The sequence below is a fragment of the Orcinus orca genome, chromosome 2, assembly GCF_937001465.1.
Source record: "Orcinus orca chromosome 2, mOrcOrc1.1, whole genome shotgun sequence".
Lineage (NCBI taxonomy): Eukaryota > Metazoa > Chordata > Mammalia > Artiodactyla > Delphinidae > Orcinus > Orcinus orca.
The window spans coordinates 18,663,938-18,689,318 of NC_064560.1; the positions used below are offsets into that span (position 1 = coordinate 18,663,938).

The 25,381-nt window shown below is 44.3% G+C and overlaps 1 protein-coding gene across 1 annotated transcript in view; it reads left to right on the top strand.

The window, feature by feature from the left end:
• Positions 1 to 25,381, top strand: part of CCNY (cyclin Y) — a 126,964-nt gene that overhangs the window by 95,338 nt on the left and 6,245 nt on the right. The window contains exons 3-7 of the mRNA XM_004275887.3: positions 6,468 to 6,502; positions 11,641 to 11,741; positions 17,483 to 17,518; positions 20,717 to 20,774; positions 20,867 to 20,986. Coding sequence (XP_004275935.1) covers positions 6,468 to 6,502; positions 11,641 to 11,741; positions 17,483 to 17,518; positions 20,717 to 20,774; positions 20,867 to 20,986 — 350 coding nt within the window. The remainder of the gene's footprint in view (positions 1 to 6,467; positions 6,503 to 11,640; positions 11,742 to 17,482; positions 17,519 to 20,716; positions 20,775 to 20,866; positions 20,987 to 25,381) is intronic.

Sequence of the window (25,381 nt, forward strand, 5' to 3'; positions counted from 1 at the left end):
TTTGAGAACCGAATTGAGCCTGTACACTAGGGGTAGATGTTTTCTTTCTGTCAGACTCCTGCTAACCAGTTTGCTCTGTGGCATGGAATTTCTCCTGGGGGATTTTCCACTCTTTTCAGCCCTTGGCTAATCTCACTGTAAAGGAGAGAGAAAACACACAGTATGGTGAACACAGTCTCTCAGTTGGATTCCTGTAGAAAACAGTAGCGGAAGGGGACTTCCCTGGTGGCGCAGTGGTTAAGAATCCGCTTGCCAGTGCAGGGGACACGGGTTCGATCCCTGGTCCGGGAAGATCCCACAGGCCATGGAGCAACTAAGCCCGTGCGCCACAACTGCTGAGCCCGTGCGCTTAGAGCCCATGCTGTGCAACAAGAGAAGCCACCGCAAGGAGAAGCCTGAGCACCGCAGCTAGAGAAAGACTTGGCACAGCGATGAAGACCCAACGCAGCCAAAAATAAATAAATTTAAAAAAAGAAAAAAAAGAGTAGTGGGAGGAATTTGTTAAATGATGATACAGTGATGAAGATGTTATATTACAGTGCTGGAGCCCTAGTGATTCTAGCCCTGACTCTCTTGGCAAATTGCTCAGCTCTAATTTTGACGGAGTCCTAAACTGACTAAAAAATAAACATATTTAAGACAGTAAGTTCATTTATAAGAACTGATAACTCCTCAGTTATGGTTAGGTGACAACTTTGATGTAGTATAATGCTGATATAATATTGGCGCTCTTTAATTAAGCAGGCCACTGACTTGATTTGAGAGAATTTGGTGCATTTATTAAAAAAACAGTGTTTCCAAGAGTGAGAATAAGTCATCGTAGGTATCAAATACTTGTGAAATAAGTTTAGAACGTATTGGGTAAAAACAAATCGACATTTTTTCTTCACCTGGTGAAGTGGGAGCCCATTGGGAGGGGTAGGTATTGCCAGGCAGGAAAGTGGCGATGGGGTGAGGGTTTGGGACAATGAAAAATGGGAATCAGAAGCAATTTTTTGCGCTGAATGTAGTGCTGTGAAAACAAGTTACACGACTGGCATATTTTCATATTTGGTTCTTGCTTCCTGTGAATTTAGGGTACAGACCAACATCAGTCAGAAATTTTTCTACCTAGATTTGTGTGGAATGGCATTAGAGCCTCTAAGTAGATGACACATATCTTGGTTGCCACCGGGAGAGGGATGGCAGGATTCTCTGACCTAACAGCGTCCCCAGGTGTAGCTTCCCCTTCACCTCTGCTCCACCTCTCGTTCCCTTCCTCTCCTGTCTGGATCATCAGGGTATCAGTGACTCTGATCCTTCTGTTTTTTGCTTCAGTTTCTCAAGTGCTGGCTCTTTCCTTTCAGTGTAAACCTACTTGGGTCTCACAGGTTAAAAACAAGAAAAGGAAAAATAACTGACACCGTCTCCCACCTGCCGAGTGAAAGCCCTGGTGCTGCCTCCTCCTTCCCTTTCCCTTTGCTTTCCCACTGGCCGCCTTCTCCCTTCCCCCATTCTGTGGCGTGACCGCTGAGGCTGCTGAGGACACGGCCTCCGGTGGCTCCTGCTCTCGTGTGGCACTTGCTCACACAGGCCGTATTGCTGAAGACAAGTCCAACTAATGAACACTTGCCTTATAGATGATGAAAAGAAATAGGTTTTTTTAAAATAGGTAAATTTGGTAACTTTAAAGACTTCATTCTTTGGTGAGTTGATCACAGAGAATTGGCTATTTGGAAATGGGTCCTGAGAAACCCCCTGTTTCTTTAAGGTGCTTCTCAGACATCTTAATCAGCTTCTCCATTTATCCCTCTGATGTTAGTGTTTTCTAGGGTTATGTGCTTTTACCCTCTTATCTTTTTGGCCTGCGTACAGCTCCTTGCGGCTTCCGTGTCAACTAGAATGTCCAGCCAGATACTGCTCTGCAGTATTCAAACTCCGTCTGTCCAACTGGCTGCTGGACATCTTTTACACTGAAGGCTATTGGTTCCTCTAACTCAGTGTGTCCCAAACAGAACTTAGTAACTGGGGTTCACCTCCTGCCTTTCCCTCTCCCCAGACCAGAGAAGGCCCTTCCCTCTTCGGGTGCTTGCCTGCTGGCTGTGGTGCTGGAGCCGACCATGCTCGTTTCTTCCAGCTCCAGGATCAGTGACAGCAGGCCAGGAGTTCAAAACAGCCATGATGGCAGTGTTTACAGCATGGAAATTGGCAAATGCTACAAGTCAGGGCATTCTTCTTCTTCTTCTTTTATTTAAAAGGCATCTGTTAAACATTTATTAGCCACCATTGCATCCAGGTTAATCGAAAGTGTATCAGTTTTTACCTCTTCAGTGTCACCTTAATCTGACTACTCTTTCCCATGCCTGTTGCTGCCACCTCCGTCCATAATTTCTCACTTAGATTCCTGCCGCAGCCTGTGGCCTGGCCTTTGACCTTTTCCCCTCCCAGTCCTGTGTCTACGCTGCTGCTAGGTGAAAAGACTTTCTGTAAATCAGATCTGATTATGTCACTTCCTTGTTAAAATTTTTTTGTGGTTCCCCAGTTGCCTTGATGTTAAACTCCAAACGGCTTAGCGTGATATACAGGCCGTTTGGAGGTCCGTCCTCCGCCGTCGTTTCCAGTCTGTTTCCTTTTGCACTGTGTCCGCCACGCTGGATCGCTTGCGGCACCCCAGGGTGCCACTCGCCCCCTGCTCCTTTGCGTTTAGCTGGGTTTTCCCTTCTGTCTTCCACACAGCTCATCTCTTCAGTCTTCAAGGCTCATTTCTGCTATCACTTCCTCCTTGAAGGTGTTCTTGACCCCTCAGGCTAGATTAAGTGGTCCTGAGGGTACCCTGTGAATATTTCTTCATATCTGAACCATATTGTGGTATTTAAAACTATTTCCTTATGTGTATCACCAACGAGCTCCTGGAGGGAACGGAACATGTGATATTGGATCTCAGTATCCCTTTGCCTTGCTCTGCCTGATACAGAGGATGTGTTCACCCTAGGTGGTTGAAAGGAGGGAAAGACAAAGCCAGGAGACATTCTTGATTTGATTGTGATCTGTCTTCACTTGGGTAAACTTCCATTGCCATTGCAGCACTCCCTCCACTTCCAGGAGTACTAGAGCAGTTAAAACCTGTGGGTTCCATGTGCTCCAGTTGTGCCCCCCTGACCCCAACCTTGGAAGAAGTGTTGTAATGTGAGCTTATAAGCACACATTTTCATTTGAATCTGGTGATCTCTTCTTGAGGTCGATGTGCTCCTTTGCAGTTCAGGATAGGCTTCTGGGTGGGAGACCATGGATGGGGCCATGACAGTTATGCTGGGGCAGCTCCGCCCGGACCACGGCCTTCACAGCTCTCTGCTCTGAAGACCCTCGTCCTCCTTCCTTCCTCAGCACTCGGCCTGGCAGCCAGGCTCTGCCTGCCACGCTCCCTGCCACCAGCTGTTCCGTGATTCTGCTTTAGATGTGCCTGCATTAAGTCATTAGGAGCTTCCTGGCTGTTATATTCCTTTTCCCTCAGAATAGCAAAGAGATTTAGGCTGGGCTGACTGTGATCACGGAAGGCGTTCCTGATCAGACCTCCCCAGCTGGCTGAAGTTAGGGAGGTCCTGTCCCAAGCCCAACGGACTGCTCTCTCGGTCATTTCCTCACACATATGAGATGTCAGTGTGGACTTTCTTTGTATGAGAACCACTCAACAAAGAAAGGACCAAGGGCTCCTTGTAGTGGGAGAGGAGGTGCCTGTGAGAGATTAGTCTGCTCAGCCTGGCCTTTTCGTGCTCTCATTTCTGCTTGTGGGGGAGAATTGCAGTTGATTTTGTCTTTTCCTTTTCTATTCCATTTTAATTTGCTGTTTTCAAAGACATGAGAGCCTACTCTTTTAAGTATTAGGAGAAAACAGTCAAAGTGTATTTTTTTATTTTAATTAGTTTGGTTTTTAGAAAAGTTCTTTGCTTTAAGAAAGAAGTTGGACAAAAATAAAAACCTATGTGTGTGTGTGTGTGTGTGTGTGTGTGTGTGTGAATGTGAATGTGTGATCTGTGTGTTTTTCAGGAGTTCCTTGAAATATTTAAAGGAATAAAAGCAACTTGTCCCTTGAATGACTTGAAGCCAAAGTAGAAAGACTAAAATTCAGAAATTAAAATATGAGCTCTGGTTTTCTTTGCACAATCATTCAGAAACACTGACATTGAGAAGCGTTTTGTGGCCTTCCTCTCTTTGGGGTCCTGCTTTTGTTCCTGGCAGTGTTGAACTCCTGCATGATGAGAGGACCAGCCTTTTAGTTCTCCTGTAGTCAGACATTTGCAGGCAGCCAAACCCTGTGCCTGTGAGGGTCCCAGTTCTCTTTATCATGGTCCTGGGTGCCCTGTTTAGGGTGCCTGTGTCTCTAGTTCCCCGTCAGTCACTCTGTGTGCCTCCCCACAGCTTCCCAGGTTCCACAGGGGATGCTTTTGCAGTGAGATATTGAAGAATCTGTAGGAGCCTAAAGCTCTTATGCTGCTGATTTTCATGCTATAAACCATGGAAAATAACTTTTAAAAACTATGAACTCCTTTAAACATTTTTATGTTGACCATACCAATTTTTCATGCTATCAAAGGATGTAATTTCTGATGTAAACATTGGTATTTTAAAATAAAACTGTCCCTCTTTTAAAAAATGTTTCAAATAATATCTTAATACCATGGTGATTTGATAATCCACCATCAGCAGTCATTTAAAAATGTATGAACACGCTCTTCTTTAACAGTTGGAAATTTCATATCATTCCTTTCATCTTGAACTTGTATTTCCGTGCCATTTTCTTCATAGAATTTTATCCTAATGTAATATATTCGATTTCTAAAACTCACTTGTCACACTGTCATACTTCTATGAAAAAATGGATCTCACTGGAATTTAATTTTTATTTCTCATAAGTCTCTCAGTGTTATAAATAAATTCTGGATTGTGGTATCATTATTGTTAGTTCCCAGTTGATCAAAACAATACAAGCATTAAAATGTTAATGAATAACTATTAAACAGAAAAGTGAAATAATTTTTGGAAAAACATTTCTTACTGAGATGTTTCTGTGTATGACTATTACATGTAGCTGGAACGAGGTGCTAGTCATCAGATCTTCTTGTTTTTATGGATGTGTAAGTGCTGAAGAGTTTTGTTTATACACATCAATAGGTGGGGATGGAAGGAGTTTTGTTAATCACTAAATTCTTTCTACTCTATTTGGTTTATATGTCAAAAAACTCCAAGGGATTTATCATCCAAAATAATTCCTGATAGCTGCAGTTCAGTCTTCAGTTTTGTTGACAGTAAGGAATTGGAGTCCACTTATTTGCCAAAGAGTTTCTCACCTGGTTGTAGGAGCTCCGCACTTTCGAGTTTCTGGGAAGTACACCTGAAAGGCTTTACCAGCCATGTGAATGACTGTCACTTGTATCCACTGCTCTTGTCATCTGGAGGCGCCTGGTCTAACCCAATACGCTCGGGAGCCTGGGGAAGCACCAGCGTTCATGCACCCTCTAGAGCAGCCTCATCTCCTTGCCAGGCACGGACAGGGAACCAAATCCAGGTTGAATGAAAGAGCCCCACCTGCCCTTTTCCTCGAACACTCGCAACTAGTGTTCCTAGCTTCCCTTTTGATTTAAATATATCTCTGTCCTCTCCAGTGACCTGCTCGTTACCTGTGTTGATTGATTAGTATATATTCTCAAAAGTAAGTCTTCAGGAAAGAAAATGCAAAACTCAATGTTAATACATTGTCAAAAAGCTCCTCTGGGTTCCCTGTCCCCCTTCTACATCTTTGGGGCTGAGGGGCCCCCATTTTGAGAAACACTGGGATCTGGGGCACGGAAGGCTGGGTGCAGACCACACCTCGCACACAGAGCGTGAGAACAGCATTTCAGAAGGGGCGGTGTTTTTGTTGTGAGTTGGATCAGCCTCCCTGAGGGGGCAGGATGCTCTGGGCGGCCTCCACAGAAGCCGGTTTTCCTCCCCTGCACCAGCACGGAGAGTAATTGGATTCCATGACCAATAATGCTTCCGACATACACTGTCCTGTATTTTAATGCTGTTATGGGTATTGTTGTTATCATATTTCACCCAAATAGTATGGACGTTTATGGGTCTGGTTGGGTTAGAAATAAATAGTCCTGTTATCTGTTGATCATCTTAAATTAGTGGATGCATGCAAGTTTTATGAGATTTACTAGTTGCTACTTTATTTAGTTCTTAGAAAGCTGTTACCCCTCAGTTAACTATGGCTGCAGTGATTTTGTTGGGTGCCATGTTGTCAGTGGGTTTAGGTTTTGCTCTGTTAGCTAGCCGAGGTCAGATCTGCATTTGTGCAGGTTGCATTTCTTATGTAGTAAGTTGAGCATCTGGGCACGTTGGTTGGTGGAAGGATGGGACCTTGACGCAGAGGCCCGTCCTCAACAGCCTGCAAGGGTTTGGCACGCAGGCGAGTAACATTTCTGTTGCATCTTTTGTTTTCACAGTGAGAGAAAAACGCAAGAGTCTCTTCATTAACCATGTAAGTGGAGCTGTTTCCCTGTGTTCTTCATAATGACTGTCCAGCGCAGAGAGCTGTCATACTGTGTCTGTGATGGGGAAATGGTCCGTGAATCTTGTTCGCACATGGAAGAATGTGAAGAATGCTGCAGTGCACTCGTGCTCTGTGGGGTCTGTGACTGGACGAGCACGGCTTGGCATTTCTCCCTGGGGCCAGTGTTTGTCCAGAAGCCCCAGACAGCTGCCGATCCTGGGAAGATGTGTGTGGACGATACGGCAGCAGACCCCACTCAGGTCCACGGGAGCACTTCTTTTACATTTCTAATCCTTCCCTCCTACCCGCTCCCCCAGGAGACTTGCTTGCTCTCCTAACTCAGTCCCATTTGAATAAGCGTACAGCTGTTTTCCATGAGGCTGTCTGCCTCCACACACTCTTTCCTCTCCCTCATTGTTTATAGGTCCAGTGGAGTCTGCACGTTCTTTCGACGGTCTAAGGAAGGATAAATTTGACAACACTTTAATTTTAAAAAAATCCAGCTCTAGTCTTTTGGCCATTTTGAGCAGCATCTCCCTGACCTGCTGGCTAGGCATCAAAGATACTTGATCTTTCTTCCTTGAGCAGCGGGTGCAGCCAGCCTCCTTCCACCCCTGCCCCATGGCGACCCCAACCTGCACCCCCAGGACTGTGGCGCCCAGCCACCAGGAGAGTTAGAGCCACAACCTCCTTGCCCTGTAAACTTCTGCCCCTTGATGAAGTAGGCGTGTTACCAAATAAGCGTGCTATCGATTCTCATATCGAGAACAAGATTGAAGTATTTGACTTCTCAGGGGGGTTTTCTCAGGATTTCTAGACTGCCTGCATTTAAGTATTTGTAGAACTTGAAGTACTTGGCCCTGAAGCTTTGTGCTAAACAGACTTAAAGCCATAATATTGTCTTTTCTGCCCTTTGAAAATCTGGACAAAATGCAGTTGGAAAGAAATTCATAGCCAGGCTCTTGCACTCAAGGGCCTCCACGCTCGGCCCGTGGGAGACTGGTGATGCCTTCTTGGGCAATGTCAGTATATATGTGCGTGAACCGTGTTCTAAGGGTCAAAGAGAAGGTCTGTAGTTTTTATCAGATTCTTAAAGCAGTGGCCTCTTCCCTGGCCCTCTCAAGTTTTGAAGAATCAGTGTAAAGCATCTGTGAAATTACAAGCTATGTCTTAAGGAAAATACGCTGAACATTACCGTGCCCTTTTTTATTTTTTGAAAGCTATATAAACCTGGACATAGAGCGTTGAGAGATTTGAAGAACTCCTTCCGTAAACCCTCACCCCCATTTCTTCGCCTGCTGGGTGCACTGGAACACTTCCCCCCTCATTAGCAGGTCAGCCGAGGAGCCTGCAGACAAGAGGAAGGGTGGGGCGGAGACCGCCTCCACTGGTCACTGCAGCCCCTTTAAAGTGGGCTGGAGGGAGAGGCAGTTCTGAGGGTGGCTCGTGGGCAGAGCTGCGCCCTCCTCGTGCCAGTCTGCACATCTGTCTCACATGCTGTTGCTGACCTCACGCTTTGCGGTGTGCACAGTCCCAGTGACCTGCCCCATGCTGTGCATCCTGACTCAGAGTGTCCTCTTTCCCCTCACCTCCCGACACAAAAAGCGGAAGCACACAGTTGTTGGAATGTGCTCAGGTGTGCTTATTCCTATAAAAGAAATTTCTGTGCTGCCTTATGTAGCACATGACCAGGGTAGCAGCATGACCCTGCAGACCACATTGCAGAGTAGCATTTCAGCTCTGCCCACGACAGGAGGAGCCATTGGAATGTGCCGTTGCAACCAACTGAAATAGAATTTGAGTGAAATTACCTGCAGCTTCAATTAGGCTAATAAACCAGCTGTGCTTTTTAGGTTTGGGGACACTTGGGTGTCATAAGTTAGAGCAGTAGAGAAAAGATAAGTAGCAATAATAATAATCAGTACAGTCTATTGAGTGTTTTACCACGTTTGTGCCAGGCTCTGTTGTAATTGGTTTAGTGTACTCGATAACCACACCTGGGAGGTACTATTTATCACTCCCATTTTCCAGATGAGGAAAGTGAGGCACAAAGAATCAGCCAGATGAGCGGTGGAGCCAGCACTGAGGCCCAGGGGACTGGCTTCAGAGCTGCCCTCCCAGCTCTCCTCCTCTGTGCTTCTCAGATGGTCCCGCCAAGCCCCACCTGGACAGAAGTTGTTTAACTTATTTATCTGAAGTCAGAGGGAACACTCTTTTCTGAATTTGGGCCCAACTAAAATTTGTAACTTAATTTGTTGTTGAACTCTGGAATGACCGTTATACTTTGCCCTTATTTATAAAACCTTCTTGGTTTTTATTTGCTTTATCGTGAGGGACGTTGTTTCTTTAATTTCTCCTTTAAGTGTCTGAATGCCTGCTTAGTACATGTTGCTAAGATAATCTACAAAGAGGCTGCTATTTGCTAAAAAGCAGTGGCCATAGGTAAGCCATGTAAGGAGAGGTGAGGGAAGATGATCACAACAGGGAAATAACTTCCACCAGGTGGAGAGAAGCAAGGGTTTTCTTACTCCAGAAACACGTTAGCCAGCAGCACATGTTAGCAAGTGAAAGAGGCTGACTTTGGGAACAGTCGCCAGGGAGAGCGCAGTAGAGAAGGAACCCCTGGCTGGAAAAGAGGGGGCCTTTCCCTGGCTGTGAATTTGCCGAGAGAGACTTAAAAAGTAAAAGGAGGCTGCTTCTAAAAGAATTATTACAGATTTTAAAGCTTGAAACCATTTGAGGATGAACCCCTTGGGGGACTTTTAACAGTAAGCTGAGCTAGGGCAAATTATAAAGATTAATATTCTAATCAGCACCTGTGTTTTAGATGTAATTAGATCAACAGTTATAGGAAAATTTAATACATTACAATAGAGATGCTTAGGTATTTTAGAAAGGCTTGTGTAAAGGGCTTTATTTAAAGTTTGTAGTTTATTTAAAATTTGCTGACGTTTTGGTTAGCTAATTAATGAATCTTTTAATTAAAATGTGAAAGTCTCTGATTATAAATTGTGGGTGGCATTGTAGGTGGCTGGGAGTCCGGAATCAACCCCCCGGAAACTTAGGGGAAACTCATGCCTTTTGCTTTGGCCTAATTTTTCTGTAACATCCTCCTCCCCTCGACGACAGCATGCCTAAAGTGAATTGATCATTCTAAGTTAAAGGGAAAAAAAAAAAAAGATATTAAAACAGAATGAATCAGGAGTTGAATGGCCAGCCTCCCTTACCCTCAGCAAAACAATCACAGTATTTGTCTTAATATTGAGACAGGTGATAGCTGTAAAAACTTTGTGAAGGAATAAAGTAACTAGAGAGTGTTATTTATCAGTTAAGCAAGAGTCACATTGTTAGCTGGACTTGGAGCCAAAAGAATTTTGTTCAAGCCCTAGATCTACCACCTGATAAATGGGGGGCCTTGAAAAAGCCTTGACGTCTTACTTCTCCAATCTCGTAGAATGACTCCTGTCTACCTGTTCACGTGGTAGACTGAACGGGAAGGTGATCTGCAAACTGATTTTAGCAACAGCTGACTATGTTGATGTTATTATTGTTATTGCTCATTGGATTTATAGGTAAATTTTGTATACTTTTCCAAGTTCAATAGCAAAACTGATGAAAGTCTTTTCAGTGTTTTAAGTATGGATATAGTTTTTTCATGAGTATTAAGCCATAGAAGTCAAGGAATGAAGTGAGTGTGATCCAGGAACTGAAATTTTAAATACTCTAAACCTTGCTTTTGCCTCTTTGGGAGATTTGCGCTGTTTTTTTTTTTTTTAATTTATTTTTGACTGCGTTGGGTCTTCGTTGCTGCACGCGGGCTTTCTCTAGTTGTGGTGAGCAGGGGCTACTCTTCCTTGCGGTGCGTGGGCTTCTCATTGTGGTGGCTTCTCTTGTTGTGGAGCACGGGCTCTAGGCATGCAGGCTTCAGTAGTTGTGGCTCGTGGGCTCAGTAGTTGTGGCACGCAGGCTCAGTAGTTGTGGCACACGGGCTTAGTTGCTCCGCGGCATGTCGGATCTTTCCGGACCAGGGCTCTAACCCGTGTCGCCTGCATTGGCAGACAGATTCTTAACCACTGCACCGCCAGGGAAGTCCCGGGAAACCTTATTAAATAAGAAGTAAATGTTAAAAGTATCGAACAGGGCATTTGGTCTCTGATGGGCTTTAAAGCTCCCTTCATGTTCATAAACCATGGATACTGAGGGCTTCGTTGGGGGTGGGCACATGAGGCAGGCAGTGTTGTTATCCTTAAGGAATTATCTTTTTTGGTTGCTGAAAATGACACTTAGATTGTCAGCATAACACCAGGCAAGTGGAGACTTGTTTGGATGATTTTATTATTTTTTTTCTAACATGCTTTGAGCTAGAATTATCCAGATTGATGTCTACTAATCATATTGCCCACATAATTGCCAAAAATCGACTTACTATTCAATTAGATGTCATCCGAGTGTAATTTAAATTCTTTGTTCTTTAACAGTATATTTCAGAAGTAGATCTTAGTTCTGAAGTTTTCCAAAGAGCTCAAAATTTATGTAGCTGCGAAAAAACCAGGCATGAGACCGCACAGGCACCCGACCTGAAGCTTATACATTGGTAGTATTTTCAGAAGCATCGGATAACTTTCACTTATTTTTATCTTCACCTCCTGAAATTCAAGATTCGGAGATTCTAAATGAACATTGGCTGCATTTTCCATGGTCCCCAAATCGACTGTATCCCAAGAATAGAAAAAATGGGTGCAGTGGACTCTTGTCTTGATCCTGGTGCCTCAATCCAGGATGCCGCCTTCAGCAAGGGCTTTCATTGGTGTGATGAGCGCATACTTCTTGTTTCTCAGTGATTTTACGGACTCTGCAGCACACGCTTTGATGCTCGATTGCGAGAGTGTACCGTTCTGATGGAGGCTGGGGGCCAGGAGTGGTGGTGGTGACTTTTCTTTGTGGAAGAACATGGAATTTCATTGTAGGAAGGAAGTGGGTTTGTACTGTTCTTGCTGGTAGTGTTAACATTTCTCACCAAGACACTTTTCCTCTATAGGCTGGTCTCAAGGTGAAGGGGATGATGTTCCTTGGAAGAATTTTGAGCCCTATTTAATTGTCCTTGTCTTGTTGCCGTTGTTTTTTAGCATCCTCCAGGACAAATAGGAAGGAAATACAGCTCCTGCTCGACTATTTTCCTAGATGATAGCACAGTCAGTCAACCAAACCTCAAGTATACAATTAAATGGTGGGTATACACATTTTTCCTTAACTGAATGTCTTTTCTTTTCCTTAACTGAATGTCTTTTCTTTTCCTTAACCTGATGGCTAACTGGTTGGTTGTGGGGTCTGGGAGTGGTTAAGATTGGGCAGGGGGAGGCCATATTCAAGAAGTCTTTTTAAAAAGTGATTTTGGGAGTTAAAATGTGGGGTGTTCAAAATATTTGTCTATATTACCATTTACATAAAAAGGCCAAATTTTTCAGTGATTTTAAATGTAGGTTAGAGCATATTTTTGAGTTTTGTGCATACTTTCTACCTTCCCACCTCCTAGTGAAGCCATCCTGGCGTAAGTCTGCTAGTATTTTACCTTCAAGATGTAATGGGTCCCACTTTGACGTGGGGTTGCAGTAGAAAGCAGGCTTGGCACCATGGAAGTGTATTTGCCTGGAGCGTGGAGAGTGGGGTTCTGACCTTGGCTGTCTCCCCAGCAGGGAGGGTGGGCTGAGCCCCCTCGCTCTGGTCTCTTACTGTAAAATGGGGCTTAAGGGAGGAAAGGGGGGGCGGTCTTCGGATAAAATCTTTTCCCTTTGTGGTTTCAGTTCTCTTATTTTCAAGGGGGAGGTGGGAGGGATGGAATGCTGGTTTTTCCAGAAATGTTCCCACTAGCATTGTGGTAGGAAGCCTTGATAAAGGTGCTGGGGTCTGTGGCCTATGGCTCAGCTATGAAAAACCTGGGATATTTTGCCTCTGCACTCATTTAAGAAGAGTCCACATTTAACAGCAGTCCACGTTAGCATGTGCGGTGAGTGTTTGTGTTTGTAAATAAGAAGGCTTCTTGTGTTCCAGTGGGCCAGGCATCCAGGCCTCAGAGCCCTGTTCTGCGTGTGCCCACACATGGCAGTTAGGCCTGCCAAGCAGTGGGGACGGTGCCCCCTCCAGGCGGAAGGTGGGAGGTGGGCCCGCCTAGAGCGAGGCCGCCTTCTCCCCTATGGGTTGCTTGTTTCTAAGATCTAAACGGGAACGTAGCTTCTTCCCTCCTTCCGTTGGTGGTTGAGGGACCAGCGGGCATCACCCCACAGTGGGCGCTCACGGCTGGGAGCCCGCATGTGCCCTCGCTCCACCGCCCTGCCCTTGGCCGAGCTGCCCTACCCTGGGGCTGGGCTCTGTGCCGGGGTCTGGGAGGTGTTGGAGCAGGAAGCAGGAGCCTGGAGACCTGGCACCTGGCACCTGCTTGAGCCCTAGAGCCCCGCCTCCCTGGGGCCTGGGACCCTCCCTCCAGGACTGGCGGGAGCTGTGGGTTTCCAGGGGCTCGGACTCTGTCGCTCAGTGCTTCACCTGGGGATGACTTCACACTGCCACTGGTTGTGATGCAGACACTCCGGGGCCCAGTGGGAGATCTGGGTGACAATTTGATATTTCAGTGTGGAGTCTGGGGAGGTAGAAGCCCCGCAGTCACGAGTGCGGTCTGTGAATCAGTGGTTCCAGCTCGCCACACCCGCAAGGCCCCCGAGGGCTTAGAGCCCCACTGAGGTGTGATGTCTGGCCCCGCAGATCCAGGATCTGGAATGTCAACCCCGCCGGGAGATTCTCATAGGTGGCCAAGGCCGAGAACCCCTGGTGTCAGTGAACAACTGCTTTCGAGTTCCCTTGAAAGCTTAACCTGTGGTAATACCGGGAGGAAAAGCAGCTGGACAGCTGGGCCAGTGATGATGGCTGAGTGCCGAGAGGAGGCATCCAGGGTGGATGCTGTGGCTGCCCTGGTCCAGAGGACGCTTCTCCACACCACCCGGATTTGAGATGCCTTCAGTCAGTCGCTTATTTGTTTTAAAATGTGCCGTTTTTAAAAATGTACATTTTGGACCTGGGAGCTGGGTAGGGTGGGCCCTAATTGTAGCAATACCATCAGAATCTTTCCCTGTAAATTCCCGTATGTCACACGTGACCTGGTTCTGGTCATTTTGAGATGTTAGCTGGCCTGGGTAACTTCAGCCAGGGCCTTTGACAGCACGAGGGCAACGAATGTCATGAAGGGCAGGGAGATTGGAAGTCTGAAGGCCCTCCTATTCTAAAATTCTGCCTAACCATATCCTACACCTGCCAAGGCCCTTGTGACCTCCTGTCCCAAGATGTTAAAATTGATACAAACTCATTAATCAGTAGTTCAGCTTCCTGTGGGCAGAGTGAGCGTTCGTGGGCTGAACTCGCCTCCTGATAAACCATGTAGGACCTTGGAGAAAATGCTCTGGGTTCTAACAATAGCTTTCTAAGCTAATTTTAGAAGAAAACCCTTCTGGGGAGTTCCTTGGTGGCCTAGCGGTTAGGATTCCAGGCTTTCACCGCTGTGGCCCAGGTTCAATCCCTGGTTGTGGAACAGATCCTGCAAACCACGTGATGCGGCTGGGGTGGGGGTGGGGGGGGAAGGTTACAAAAGAACCGAATGGAAATCCCGGAGTTGAAAAGTACTCTGAAATAAAATTCATATTAAAAAAAAGAACAAGAAAAGAAAAGAAAACCCTTCTGTAAATCGGGGATTGCCAAAATGAACAAACATTTACGAATTCTGGTTCAGGAATGGGTGGAGGGTTGAGAGTGGCTCTAACTGTCAAAGAGAAGCAGCAGCAGTGTGACACATTTGGGCACAATTCTGTGCTCATTTTTTCCACAGGCATAGTATCTTCTCTGAGAACTTGATTTTCGCATCTTTCTCCTGAAGGTCAATAGCTGTGGTATGGATTTAGAGTTTGCCACCCACCCCCGTGCCCCTGTAACCGACCCAGGCCCCGAATCCTGTGTGAGCACGGGGATGGTGCTCAGAGGACGGGGGGAGGGCGGTGAGGGCCGCTCGCAGCTGCCCACACCATCCGCGGCCCCGGGCCTGAGGGTCGAGAGCAGCTTCGTACACCCGCCAGAACCCGGCACCTCTGACTTAGCTCTAGGTGAGAAGTACAGCGAGGGTAGTGCCCGCGGTCAGAAACATGTTTTGTTTTCCTGATCAAGAAAATAGCATTTCTTCACTCCCAGCTCCCCTTCCCTCCTGGCTCTGCAGCAAGGGCAGTTGAGCTAACCCTCTGGTCAGCCTGTCCTGGGTGACCTCACCATTTTCTGAGGACATGGCAGACTAAGCAGGCCTCCAAAGCTGGGCATTTGGAGTAAAGCCTGAAGCCTGGAATTGATTCTGTTTTCAGCTGACTGTCCTTTGCCCCCGGCAGTCACTTCTTTCACAGCGACCGACTGACTGGCCTGTGGAGCTGGGCCCTACACGTGCATCCTCAGCTTGGTTTTCGCACTTTCCGGGGTATGATCTTGAGTGGACGTTGGCCTACACACTGGCACTGTGTTTTATGGAGGCCTGAGTCATGATAACGTCCAAGCTTGCTTTCAGCTCTGGAGATCTGGGAGACAGTAACCTTGGGGCCCCGAAGACCTTCACTCTATCTACAGAAGCCGGAAGACCTCTTGAGGTGGAATTATTCATAGGGCAACAACAATAATAATAATAACTTTGCTTTAGAACTTTATATTTGAGATCATGCTTTTATACACTTCATTTGATTGTAATAACCGCTCTGTGATGTGGGTTGAATTGTAATTTTTTAGTTGAGGAATTGAAGGCTCTGAGAGGTGGATAAACTCTAATTGATGAAGGAGCCAGTTTTTAAACCCAGCTGGTCTGACTTCAGTGCAGTGGTGATTTTCCTGTGATGTGCTCCCTCACAGGGGAAGCAGGGACCATATTTTTCTCAATCAATCAAAGCAATTAAAGTAATCACTATACCAAACCCAATCATATGAAACATTCAATTTAATCATCACAGCAGGACTGTTAAATGAATAAAACAGTACTTTCTTCCTTTTTTCTAGAGGCAGCATTATAGAATGAAAGGGCATAAAACCATGATACAAGTCGGAAATCCCGACGTCTAGTGTCTCTACCTGAATTTTCTTATTTATAAAATAGAATCAGTAACATTTATTATTTCCCATTGCAGGGCTTTTAAGGTACGTGAAGGCACTTTGAAAACTGTACCATTATTTTTTAAACTTCTGAAGTCCCTCACCCCACTTTCCTTCATCAGCTTAGATGCTTTTCAAGATGTTAGGAGGAAGAGAATATATTACATTTGCTCAGGGATACTTTTAACACTTAGCTGAAATCATTTGAATTAATAGATCTGGAAAGAGAGATTTAGAAGGAGATGCTTTCTTTTGATAGAGTGAGATGAGCTATAGTCATGTTGAGTCGTGGGTGAACATCCGAGCTACTCAGAGTCCAGCGTGCATGCCCAGGTCTCTGAGTGAGTGCCGCCGCCGAGTGAGCTGAGGTGTTTGGGACCCAGCCCTCTACCTCCATGTTGGTGCCCTGGATGGCAGTTTCTGTGCTCTGAGAACACAATCTGATGCAGCCAGTTAGCTATGTTCTTAGAAGCTTAAAAAATAAATTTTTGGCCTCCTCAGTACATTTTAAAGTAAAACAAAAATTGTGGAAGGATCTAGACAGGTTGCAAAAGAGGAAATAATAAAAAAAAATTGGGCAGTCAACACGAATAACCCTGCCAACTTGACAGGTGATCAAAGAAACTCAAATTGAAAACGGTTACACTTTTAACCTGTCCAGTTGGAGAACATTTTTTCAAAACATTCAAGGTGAGTGTTGGTGAAGGGGAGGTGAGACAGACACTGGTGGGGAAGTACACTGGTACAGCTTTTCTGCAAAGATACTGGGATGTATATGTGGGGAGCCTTACAGTTATTAATGACCTTAGAGCAAGTAATTCCAAGTACAGGATGTTTTCTTATGGAAATAATATAGTCATAGGTCACACAAATATTTATCTGTGGGTATATTCATTATGGTGTTAATCATAATTGCAAAAATATTAAAAATAAATGTTCAATAGTAGGGGGATGGTTAATAAATTATTCAACAATGGAATGGAATATAGTCAGCCATTTAAAGTCACGTTTTTGAATAACACTTTAATGGTAAGAAAAATGTTAATGAGGATAAAAGTGGGATGCAAACCTGTTTGCTTTAGGTAGATACAAATAAATACCTCTATATCTTAAGCTGATAGTAATAATCTGGGCAGAGGAATTATTTTTCTGTATACTTTATTTTCCAAAAATTTCTTCAATCTGAATGTAACACATTTTATAATCAGAAAAACATTATTTGAAGAAAATTCAGGGGATAGGAATGTCTTCATTAAATCCAGATCTTTTAAAATGTAAAATAAAATTTTAAGGTATTACAAATAAGAGTTACACTACCATTTCAGCAAATGAATGAATAAATTAGGCAGATTTCCAAGAGGTTATTGATTTAAAAGAAAAAATGGCAAACCACTGTGGGTAATATTCACATTTTGATGGTAGTTATAAAGAAACCACTAATTTTCTAAAACAGCAGGTGCTGAGTTGGAGACTTCTAGAGGTGTTTAATTTCACCACCTATTTTTTACATAGTGCCTATATTTTAAAGTGAAGAAAGCTTAAGGTTTCAGCTAGAAAGAGAAATTTGTTTCTGAATATCACTTGAAGTTTTGGTGTTTCTGGAAAAGATTTAATAATTGCTCAAAATAAGTACCTGATTGATTTACTTTGAAGAATGCATTTTCTTAATCAGCATTGTGAATTAAGTGGGGCTGTTCAGATGGGTCATTTTTTACTTAAATTTTAAATATTTATGGTCAGACTGATGCCAGATAATATATGACATCTTGAATGTGCTTATGAAACACTAAACTTCTGCATTTTGTTTTACAGTGTAGCTCTCGCAATATATTACCACATCAAAAACAGGTAGGTGGATTTTGATTAATTTTGTGCTAAAAACATCACACATCATCTACTGTGATGTTTTTCCTATTACGTTCTAGTTCCTCAGCCTTTGAGTTTTATATTCTTATTTCATTTTCATAGAATCTCTAAAGTTAGTACAATTTACCCACACTTCCTAGGTAAATGCTGAACTGCTTCTGAGTCAGAGGACACCAAATGAAGCCAGCAAAACAAAGTTTCTTGACAATGTTCAGCCTCCTCTTGACTTTATTTTCTGTATAATTTGCTTAAACATTCTGTCTGTTATAAAATATTTTAACAATTTTCTGTGTGCAGCTTTAACATGAAAAAATGTCTAGTTTATAGTTTCAATTCAGTAGAAAAAGTTTTGTTGTAAATTTAGTCATAAACTATTTTAATGTAGTAGAAATTCTCTCTCTGATAGATGTCTGGAGATCAGTTAATTTTAAAAGTCAGTTAAAACACGGACTCACAGAAGAATCATTTAAACATTTACCTTAAGCATTTTAATTCAACATAAAACATGTAAAAGTACACTCATTTGCCAGTTTTATGCAGCACTGAGGCTTCTGCTTTGAGCGTGGGGCATTGATTACTGAAGTGCTGTCCTTTTATAAGCCACACCTGTTTTGTGTGTGTTTTTTGGTTTGTTTTTGTAATCAATAGCGAGACTTGTGACATTTGCTAAACAATGACTGTAGAATCTTTTAGGCTTTGACCACACCTGATCTACAGCAAACTTGTTTTTAGTGATTTCCTTTTATTGGGTCTTTATGAAGCATCCTTCTTCGTTTTCATGAGAACAAAGCCACTCTCACTGCAGTCCTCTTCCACTGATGGGTGTGACATTTACATGTGTTATATGAGTGTAGTAACAGTTCCGGGAACCAGCAAGGTCACCTTTTGGCTAGCGTGGGTCTCCGTGGTGGGGGCCACAGCCCTGGAGTCTATTTTAGGAAGGGGACAAGGGAGAGTTGTGACAAGCAGTGACGTGGAGGGTAGATGACAGAGCTTGTGATGGACAGGTTATGGGAAAACACAGCCATTGGAAGCAAATACCTGGAAAGGTATTCTCTGTAATGACCTTTCTCTGTAGTGTAACTGTGATTCATGGTTCATTATGGTGCTTGAGAAGTTTGGATTTACGAACTTACAAAATATAGGATACTGGAACTTCGAACCTTGACCAGAATAACTTAGTGACAGTGTAGATTCGTCTTGCTGCTTATTTCTATGATAGTAGTTCACACTTTTTAAACACTTAGGTCTTAACTAGCAATGTAATACCATTGGTGAAACTCAGATGTGTTCTCAAAACAGTTTTGCATTAGCGTCTCCGATTTCTCAGTTCTTAGACTCTATGGGCCTCAAAGCTAATCTGTAGCCATAGCTATTAATAATAAGACCCAACTCCATTAAATGCTTACTCTGACCGCCCTGGTCAGCTCTTTGCATGCCTTATCTCATTTAATTTTTTATAACAGCTCCATGAGGTGATTCTGACATTATCTCCATTTTACAGATAAAGAAACTGAGGCATAGAGTGATTTTTTAAATAATTTGCCTGAGATTACACAACTAGTAGAGTGGGGAATTGGGAATTGAACCCAAGCAATATACCACTGAGACTTTAAATGATATGCTCTGCTGGGTTAATGGTGATACATTGGGCCGAGAGGAAGTGGAGAGAGTCCAACAGAAAAGTCAGCCTGTGGAAACAAGCATGATTAATTTACAGATTGTAGCCTGAAAGTGTCTTGAGAAGAGGTGTCTGCAGACTCCCTCTTTGATAAGTCATACTGACCCAGCCTCAGGGGCTGGTGATAGATCCCTTAGCTTTGATAGAGACTGTGCTGAGATTCATAGCTTTTAATGGAAGTGAAAGCAAAATCCACTTCTCAGAGGAGTCATTTTAGCTTAAATTCTGAATCCTTATTTATATTTCTGAACCTACATTTTGATTTTTAAAATTACTTGTGAAAGTTTCTCGAGAGTGCTGAATGGTGTTTCAGGGGCCCTCCTCAGGAGAACTGAACAGGGCTGAAGAGCCTGAGGAGTTGGGGGCGTCCCTCACCTTCCTCCTTGAGTACCTGGCAGAGGCGGTTGGCAGTCGAGGGGGATCACGATTCCTCAGCGCCAGGTGCACTTTATGTTTTCACCCCACTCTCCAGTCCTGACTGCTTGAGCCGTGCTTTTATTCGGGTTCATCTAAATCTTTGCTGTCTGTCCTGCAGGCTAGTGAAAAGCAGCACAGGTATGAATGCCCAGAGCTTTAAAAACAGTTCCCACTGTGCAAAGACAGGGATGAAAATTGAGCTGTCCTGCCAAGCTCTTTCTTTCGCTTTTATTTTGATGCAGACAGTAAGTTCATAGAACAGAAACTGTAGTGTTTGCCACGGGGCGTGCGTGTCAGGGACAGATCTGCAGCCTTCTGATACTTGCAAGCCTAGTTGACGTTGGAAAATTGTGTGCTGTTAACCAAAGCAGTGGTTTCCAAATTTGGTTTTTAAAGAAAAAATTTTAGACAAAACTCAAATGACATAAAACAGATGGAGGTAGAGCCATCACTAGTGGAGTGTGGACGACCCCCCCAGAGCCCAGCGGCCCCGCTGAGCTCACAGTGAACGCTGCCACTTTAAATGGGTCTGTGCAGTTACCGGCTTGGTAACAACCAGTTACACTTTTCTACGTGTCCCCTCTTGTTTTTCAATATACAATCATGAAACTCCTCATTAGCGAAGTGGTTAAGTTGCATGCTGTGAAACTTTCAAACTAATCTCCAGGACACACTATGAGTGTTCATTGTTACCCTCAGACTTCTTTCTTGTCGACCACAACGTAAGGATGGTTTAAACAGATCTGTCAGCCTTTAGATTTAGATTTGGTTTATTTGAAAATTTAGATTTGGTTCATTTGAAAACTCAGGAAATGAAAATCTAGATTTTCACTTAATTAAACTAAATGTGATTCATAACCTTTATTTCTTGGACTATTCAAAAATGATTAAGTGTTGTCCCCAAGAAAAACAAATTATAATTCATGAATAATCAGTAGCATCTCTTAACAGCACTGCTTCTGTTTCTTGAAATAACAGCTGAATCAAAATATATTTTTGTTTCCTTTTGACTGGCACTCATTCTTGCAGAAGGTAAACTCCGTTTTCTGTTATTTCTCCCCCCGGCCTGCCCCCCCAACCAGGGACCCAGATGGAAGGATGCTCTTGGATATTTTCGATGAGAACCTTCACCCTCTTTCGGTAACCCTCCCCCGGGGTCTCAGGGTGTTGTCCAGTCGTGTCTCTGTTATTCTTGTTGGGCGGCCAGTCATTGAGAATCTCTCCTTTCCCAGAAATGCGAAGTGCCACCAGATTATGACAAACACAACCCAGAGCAGAAGCAGATTTACCGGTTTGTTCGGACACTGTTCAGTGCTGCTCAGCTGACTGCAGAATGTGCCATTGTCACCCTGGTGAGTGCCCACAGGGTGACGCGGTCGTGGAGTGGGGCGCAGGCAGGAATGTCCGTCACGGACCTGGGAAGCACAGCACCACTTCAGGGTTGTCTTTTATCTGGGAGGGTAGCGACAGGATCTCCTAAAAGAGGGTGCGTGTGTGGTCTGCTCCACAGTGCCCACCTAAAGCCCATTGTCAGATCGCACTCAGAATCAGGAAAGCTGAAATGCTGCGTGCAGGTAAGTGAAGCACGGGGCCCGAGGGCCTGAGAAGGACCAGCGCCGCCTCATTAACGTCCAGGTTTGTGGTGTTGGTTCCCTGCAGAGGTTTAATACCATTGATCAGATGTGATAAGTTCATATATCGGAAGGACTGCTGTAGTTGCTGCCTTCTCTTTTGTGATTTTCATGTAAATATGTGTCTGTAAGATACTCAGAGACAGCATGGACATAAATCTGCACTTTAAGACTTGAGATAAAAATCTGTAACCTTACTTAGACCCTGAAAACCTTAGGGACGGACTCTTTAGGTCAGATCTCATTTGGGAAATAGATTTGGCAGTGTAGCCCATTGTCACTGACCTTTCGTCACTGACATTGTGTGCAACTCAGATAAGAAGTAAGCTCTGCCAGTGCACGGGCTGCCCCGAGGGACCAGAAAGTCATCCCTGCAGTTCCTGAGAAGAGATTGGTGTGTGACAAAGTGTACAGGACCCTTTGTGTCTCTGCCACACTAAGAGCCCTGTACTCTCGGATGATTGGACAGTAACCTGTTTGTTTGTTCATTTCTTCTCTCATGGAACTTGCCGCCTGGTAGGTTAACAGACATTCAACAAGTCTTCCTCTGGTGATCTGGAGTGATGATAGGTCCTTAGGTCATGATTGGGAAGCATATTTATTGCTCAGCTTTGTTCCTCCAAAGGATGTCACGTCCTTAACAAAACACACCTTGGGCAGCAGGATTGATATTTTAATGAAAGGAGATTGTGATAAAGGGGAGGGAAGGGTGAGAAAATCAGATGACACCGTGGATAAGATTAGTACTAAAATCCACACCATGATGAAAGATTCATTTTGAAGCTTCTGCAGATGGAATGTGGTGGGGTTTTTTTTACCTTCCATTCCTAAGAAAACTGTGACCTGACCGTGCCCTGTAGTGCCTTAGAGTTTGGATTTATTAGCATGAAGGAGAAGGTTAGCGTCCTGTGGAGGACACAGTTTCTGCAGAGACATGGAGAACATGTAAAGTGTGTTTCCCTGTCTCCGAGGGTGGCTGGGAGGGGTGGCTAGTTTGTCTTGGGAGTACTACGAGAGTGATGTGTATTTGTCAGTCACTGGAACTGCTGAAATCTTCTCTTGTCCTGTGACATCAGCTGGTGGCTTAGCAGGGGATTAGCATACATATATGGCGGTCTTGCTGGCTACAGCCTAAAGGTGAGCAGCTTCGGGGCCCGCACAGCAGGCCCAGCTCTGCAGACCGATTCTCTGGGGCCTGCTTGGTTGGCCGAGTCAGCCTGGGGCCTGTGGGCAGAGGGCAGACAGCTGCGAGCTCTGAGCGAGCCCCATGTATGATGATCCTGCCCTTCTCTCCAGTCTCTAGAGGTAGAAGCAGCCGTTCACAACAGGCCCGGTCTAGAGCTGGCAGAGCTGCATCTCTCTCGGCCTTTCTCCTGGGCCTTCTCTTGGCGGCATGCCCGGGGGGAGGCGGGGGGGCCCACAGTTAGCTCTGCACTGCTGCACACAAGGAACCAGACTGCAGCCTGCCTGTGCAAGGAGCTTCCAGGACCTTCAGCCACTTGCTCCTGGCTGTATCAGGGAGCACCAGTCATGCCAGCCCAGCTGGGTCCCCCTCGAGTGGCCTGGCAGGTCCAGCCATTGCTGCATGGCCATGAGGGCTGCCATTCAGCCCCTGGACTGCAGCCCCAAAGTGCCTCTCAGAGGCTGGTGCTCTGATGTTGAGGCGACCTGTGGAATCTATCCATTCTGACCCCGAAGACTCCCTTTTTAGGTCACGTTAGTGGTTTCTAAGGAAGTCAAAAGCTGTTGTTCAGATGGTGTCCAGTGACGAATCCAAATATCTCATTCTTGTGCTCCTTCAAATACTAGCAAATAGGAAGCGCTGTTGAGGTCCCAGTTGGCTAAGCTCTGGGTACGAGAGTCTTAAGATGAATGGACCCAGTGCTGCTCTTTAAAATCCATGGAAAAATTCCAGCATCGTCGGAAGTTTGGTCACATATCCTGGATTCCATGAGCTTGCATTTTCTTCCTCCCCCGTGCCTTTAACAGTTTTATTTTGTACAGTCAACCGAATGCTCTTTGTAGCTCAGTAAGTGCTCACTGGCCTGTATTTTCTAGAGACTCCCAAGGATGGTCCTTCTTATGAAAGTAAATCTGCAAATTTAATTGAGCAAGAGTGTCCTGTTAGCAACGGTCTAGGGAATGGTGTTGAGAAAGAATCAATTGTCTGTTATTTTACTTGGCAGAGAATTAAAACACCCAAGTGGGAATTTACTAAAGAAATTGCCTCTGACCCTTGAGTATAGCTTTACTGGCAAGTTCTGCTAAATTACATGCTGTTAAGTGGCGCTTATTATGAATGCCTTATCTCCCAACATAACAACTGCCTTCCCTCAGTAATGGACTCTATTTTCATGTCTGATTCCTCTAGTTAGCCCTAGTGGAATATCAGACATGGTAGATGCCCGTTATTTTTTTCTAAATGTTATCTTAAATATTATCTAGTGTACCTGTTAATATCTATCTACTGTGGTAAAGTAAGAAGAAAATTGAGTAGCCTTCTTTCTGTACTGAGTCAATGAGGAGCTGTTTCGTTGGGGAGCTTGGAGAGGTTTACATAGCTCGTCTGTATAAAGGAATAGAGTCTTAGGGATCTGGATGAAGACTGTTCATAACAATTGCTTTAAAAAATCTGGAGTTAGGTCCAGCTTCAGTTTTCTGCTTGTTTTTTTTTTTTAAGAAATATTTTATTTTATTTATTTTTTGGCCGCACCACATAGCTTGTGGGATCTTAGTTCCCCGACCAGGGATTGAACCCGCGCCCTCGGCAGTGAAAGTGTGGAGTCCTAACCACTGGACCACCAGGGAATTCCCTATCATACATCTTTTTGATTCTCTCCTTGGTAGAATGAGAAGAATTAGTCATCAACCTTTGTAAAAACTATGGAAGTAATCATTCCACAGTTCAGAAAAATGTAAAACATACCAATAAACAGATTTTTATGAAGGCATTCGTACCTTGTGATCCAGCTTAAGCAGTGGGCTTTGTGGGTATTTCTGATGTTTGTCTTCAAACTAAATTATGGCAGTTTATAAATCCTATATTACATGGTTTCATTTTACAACTTCAGCTGGAATTACTTCATTTAAAAACAATCACTTCAGGGACTTCCCTGGTGGTCCAGTGGTTAAGACTCCATGCTCCCAATGCAGGAGGTCTGGGTTCGATCCCTGGTCAGGGAACTAGATCCCGCATGCCGCAACTCAGCCTGCATGCCTCAACTGAAGATCCCTCACGCAGCAACGAAGCTCTGACGTACTGCAGCTAAGACCCGGCGAAGCCAAATACATGCATGCATACATACATACATACATAAATATTAAAAAAGATACTTCACACCCATTAGGATGACAATAATTAAAAAAAAAATACAGAAAACAACAAGTGTTGGCAAGGATGTGGAAACACTGTAACCCTTGTGCATTACCGGTGGGGATGTAAATGGTTCAGCTGCCGTGGAAGATAGTATGGTGGTTCTTCAAAAAATTAAACATAGATTATGATATGATCCAGCACTTCCACTTCTGGGTGTATACCCGAAAGAATCAAAAGCAGAGACTCGAACAGATACTTGTACACCAGTGTTCACAGCAACATTATTCACAGTAGCCGAAAGAGGAAACCACTCAAATGTCTGTCAGTGGATGATAGATAAACAAAATGTGGTCCATACATAAAATGGATCATTATTCAGCCTTGAAAAGGGAGGACATGTTGACACATGCTACAACGTGGAACATTATGCTCAATGAAAGAAGCCAATCACAAAAGGACAAATACACTGTGATTCCACCTATGTAAGGTACCTAGAGTAGTCACAGTCATGGAGGCGGAAAGTACAAAGGTGGGTGCCAGGGGCCAGGGGAGGGGAAGTGGGGAGTTGTAATAGGTACAGAGTTTCAATTTGGGAAGATGAAAAGGTTCTGGAAATAGAGATAGATGGTGGCGATTTCACAACACTGTGACTGTTCTTAATGCCACAGAAATGATTAAGTGGTAAATCTTATGTGTATTTTACCATAATAATAAAAAAATACATTTATCAACACTGCCTGTAAATCTACAATTGCCTCAAAATAAAGAGTTTAATTTAGAAACAACTACAGATAGAAGAA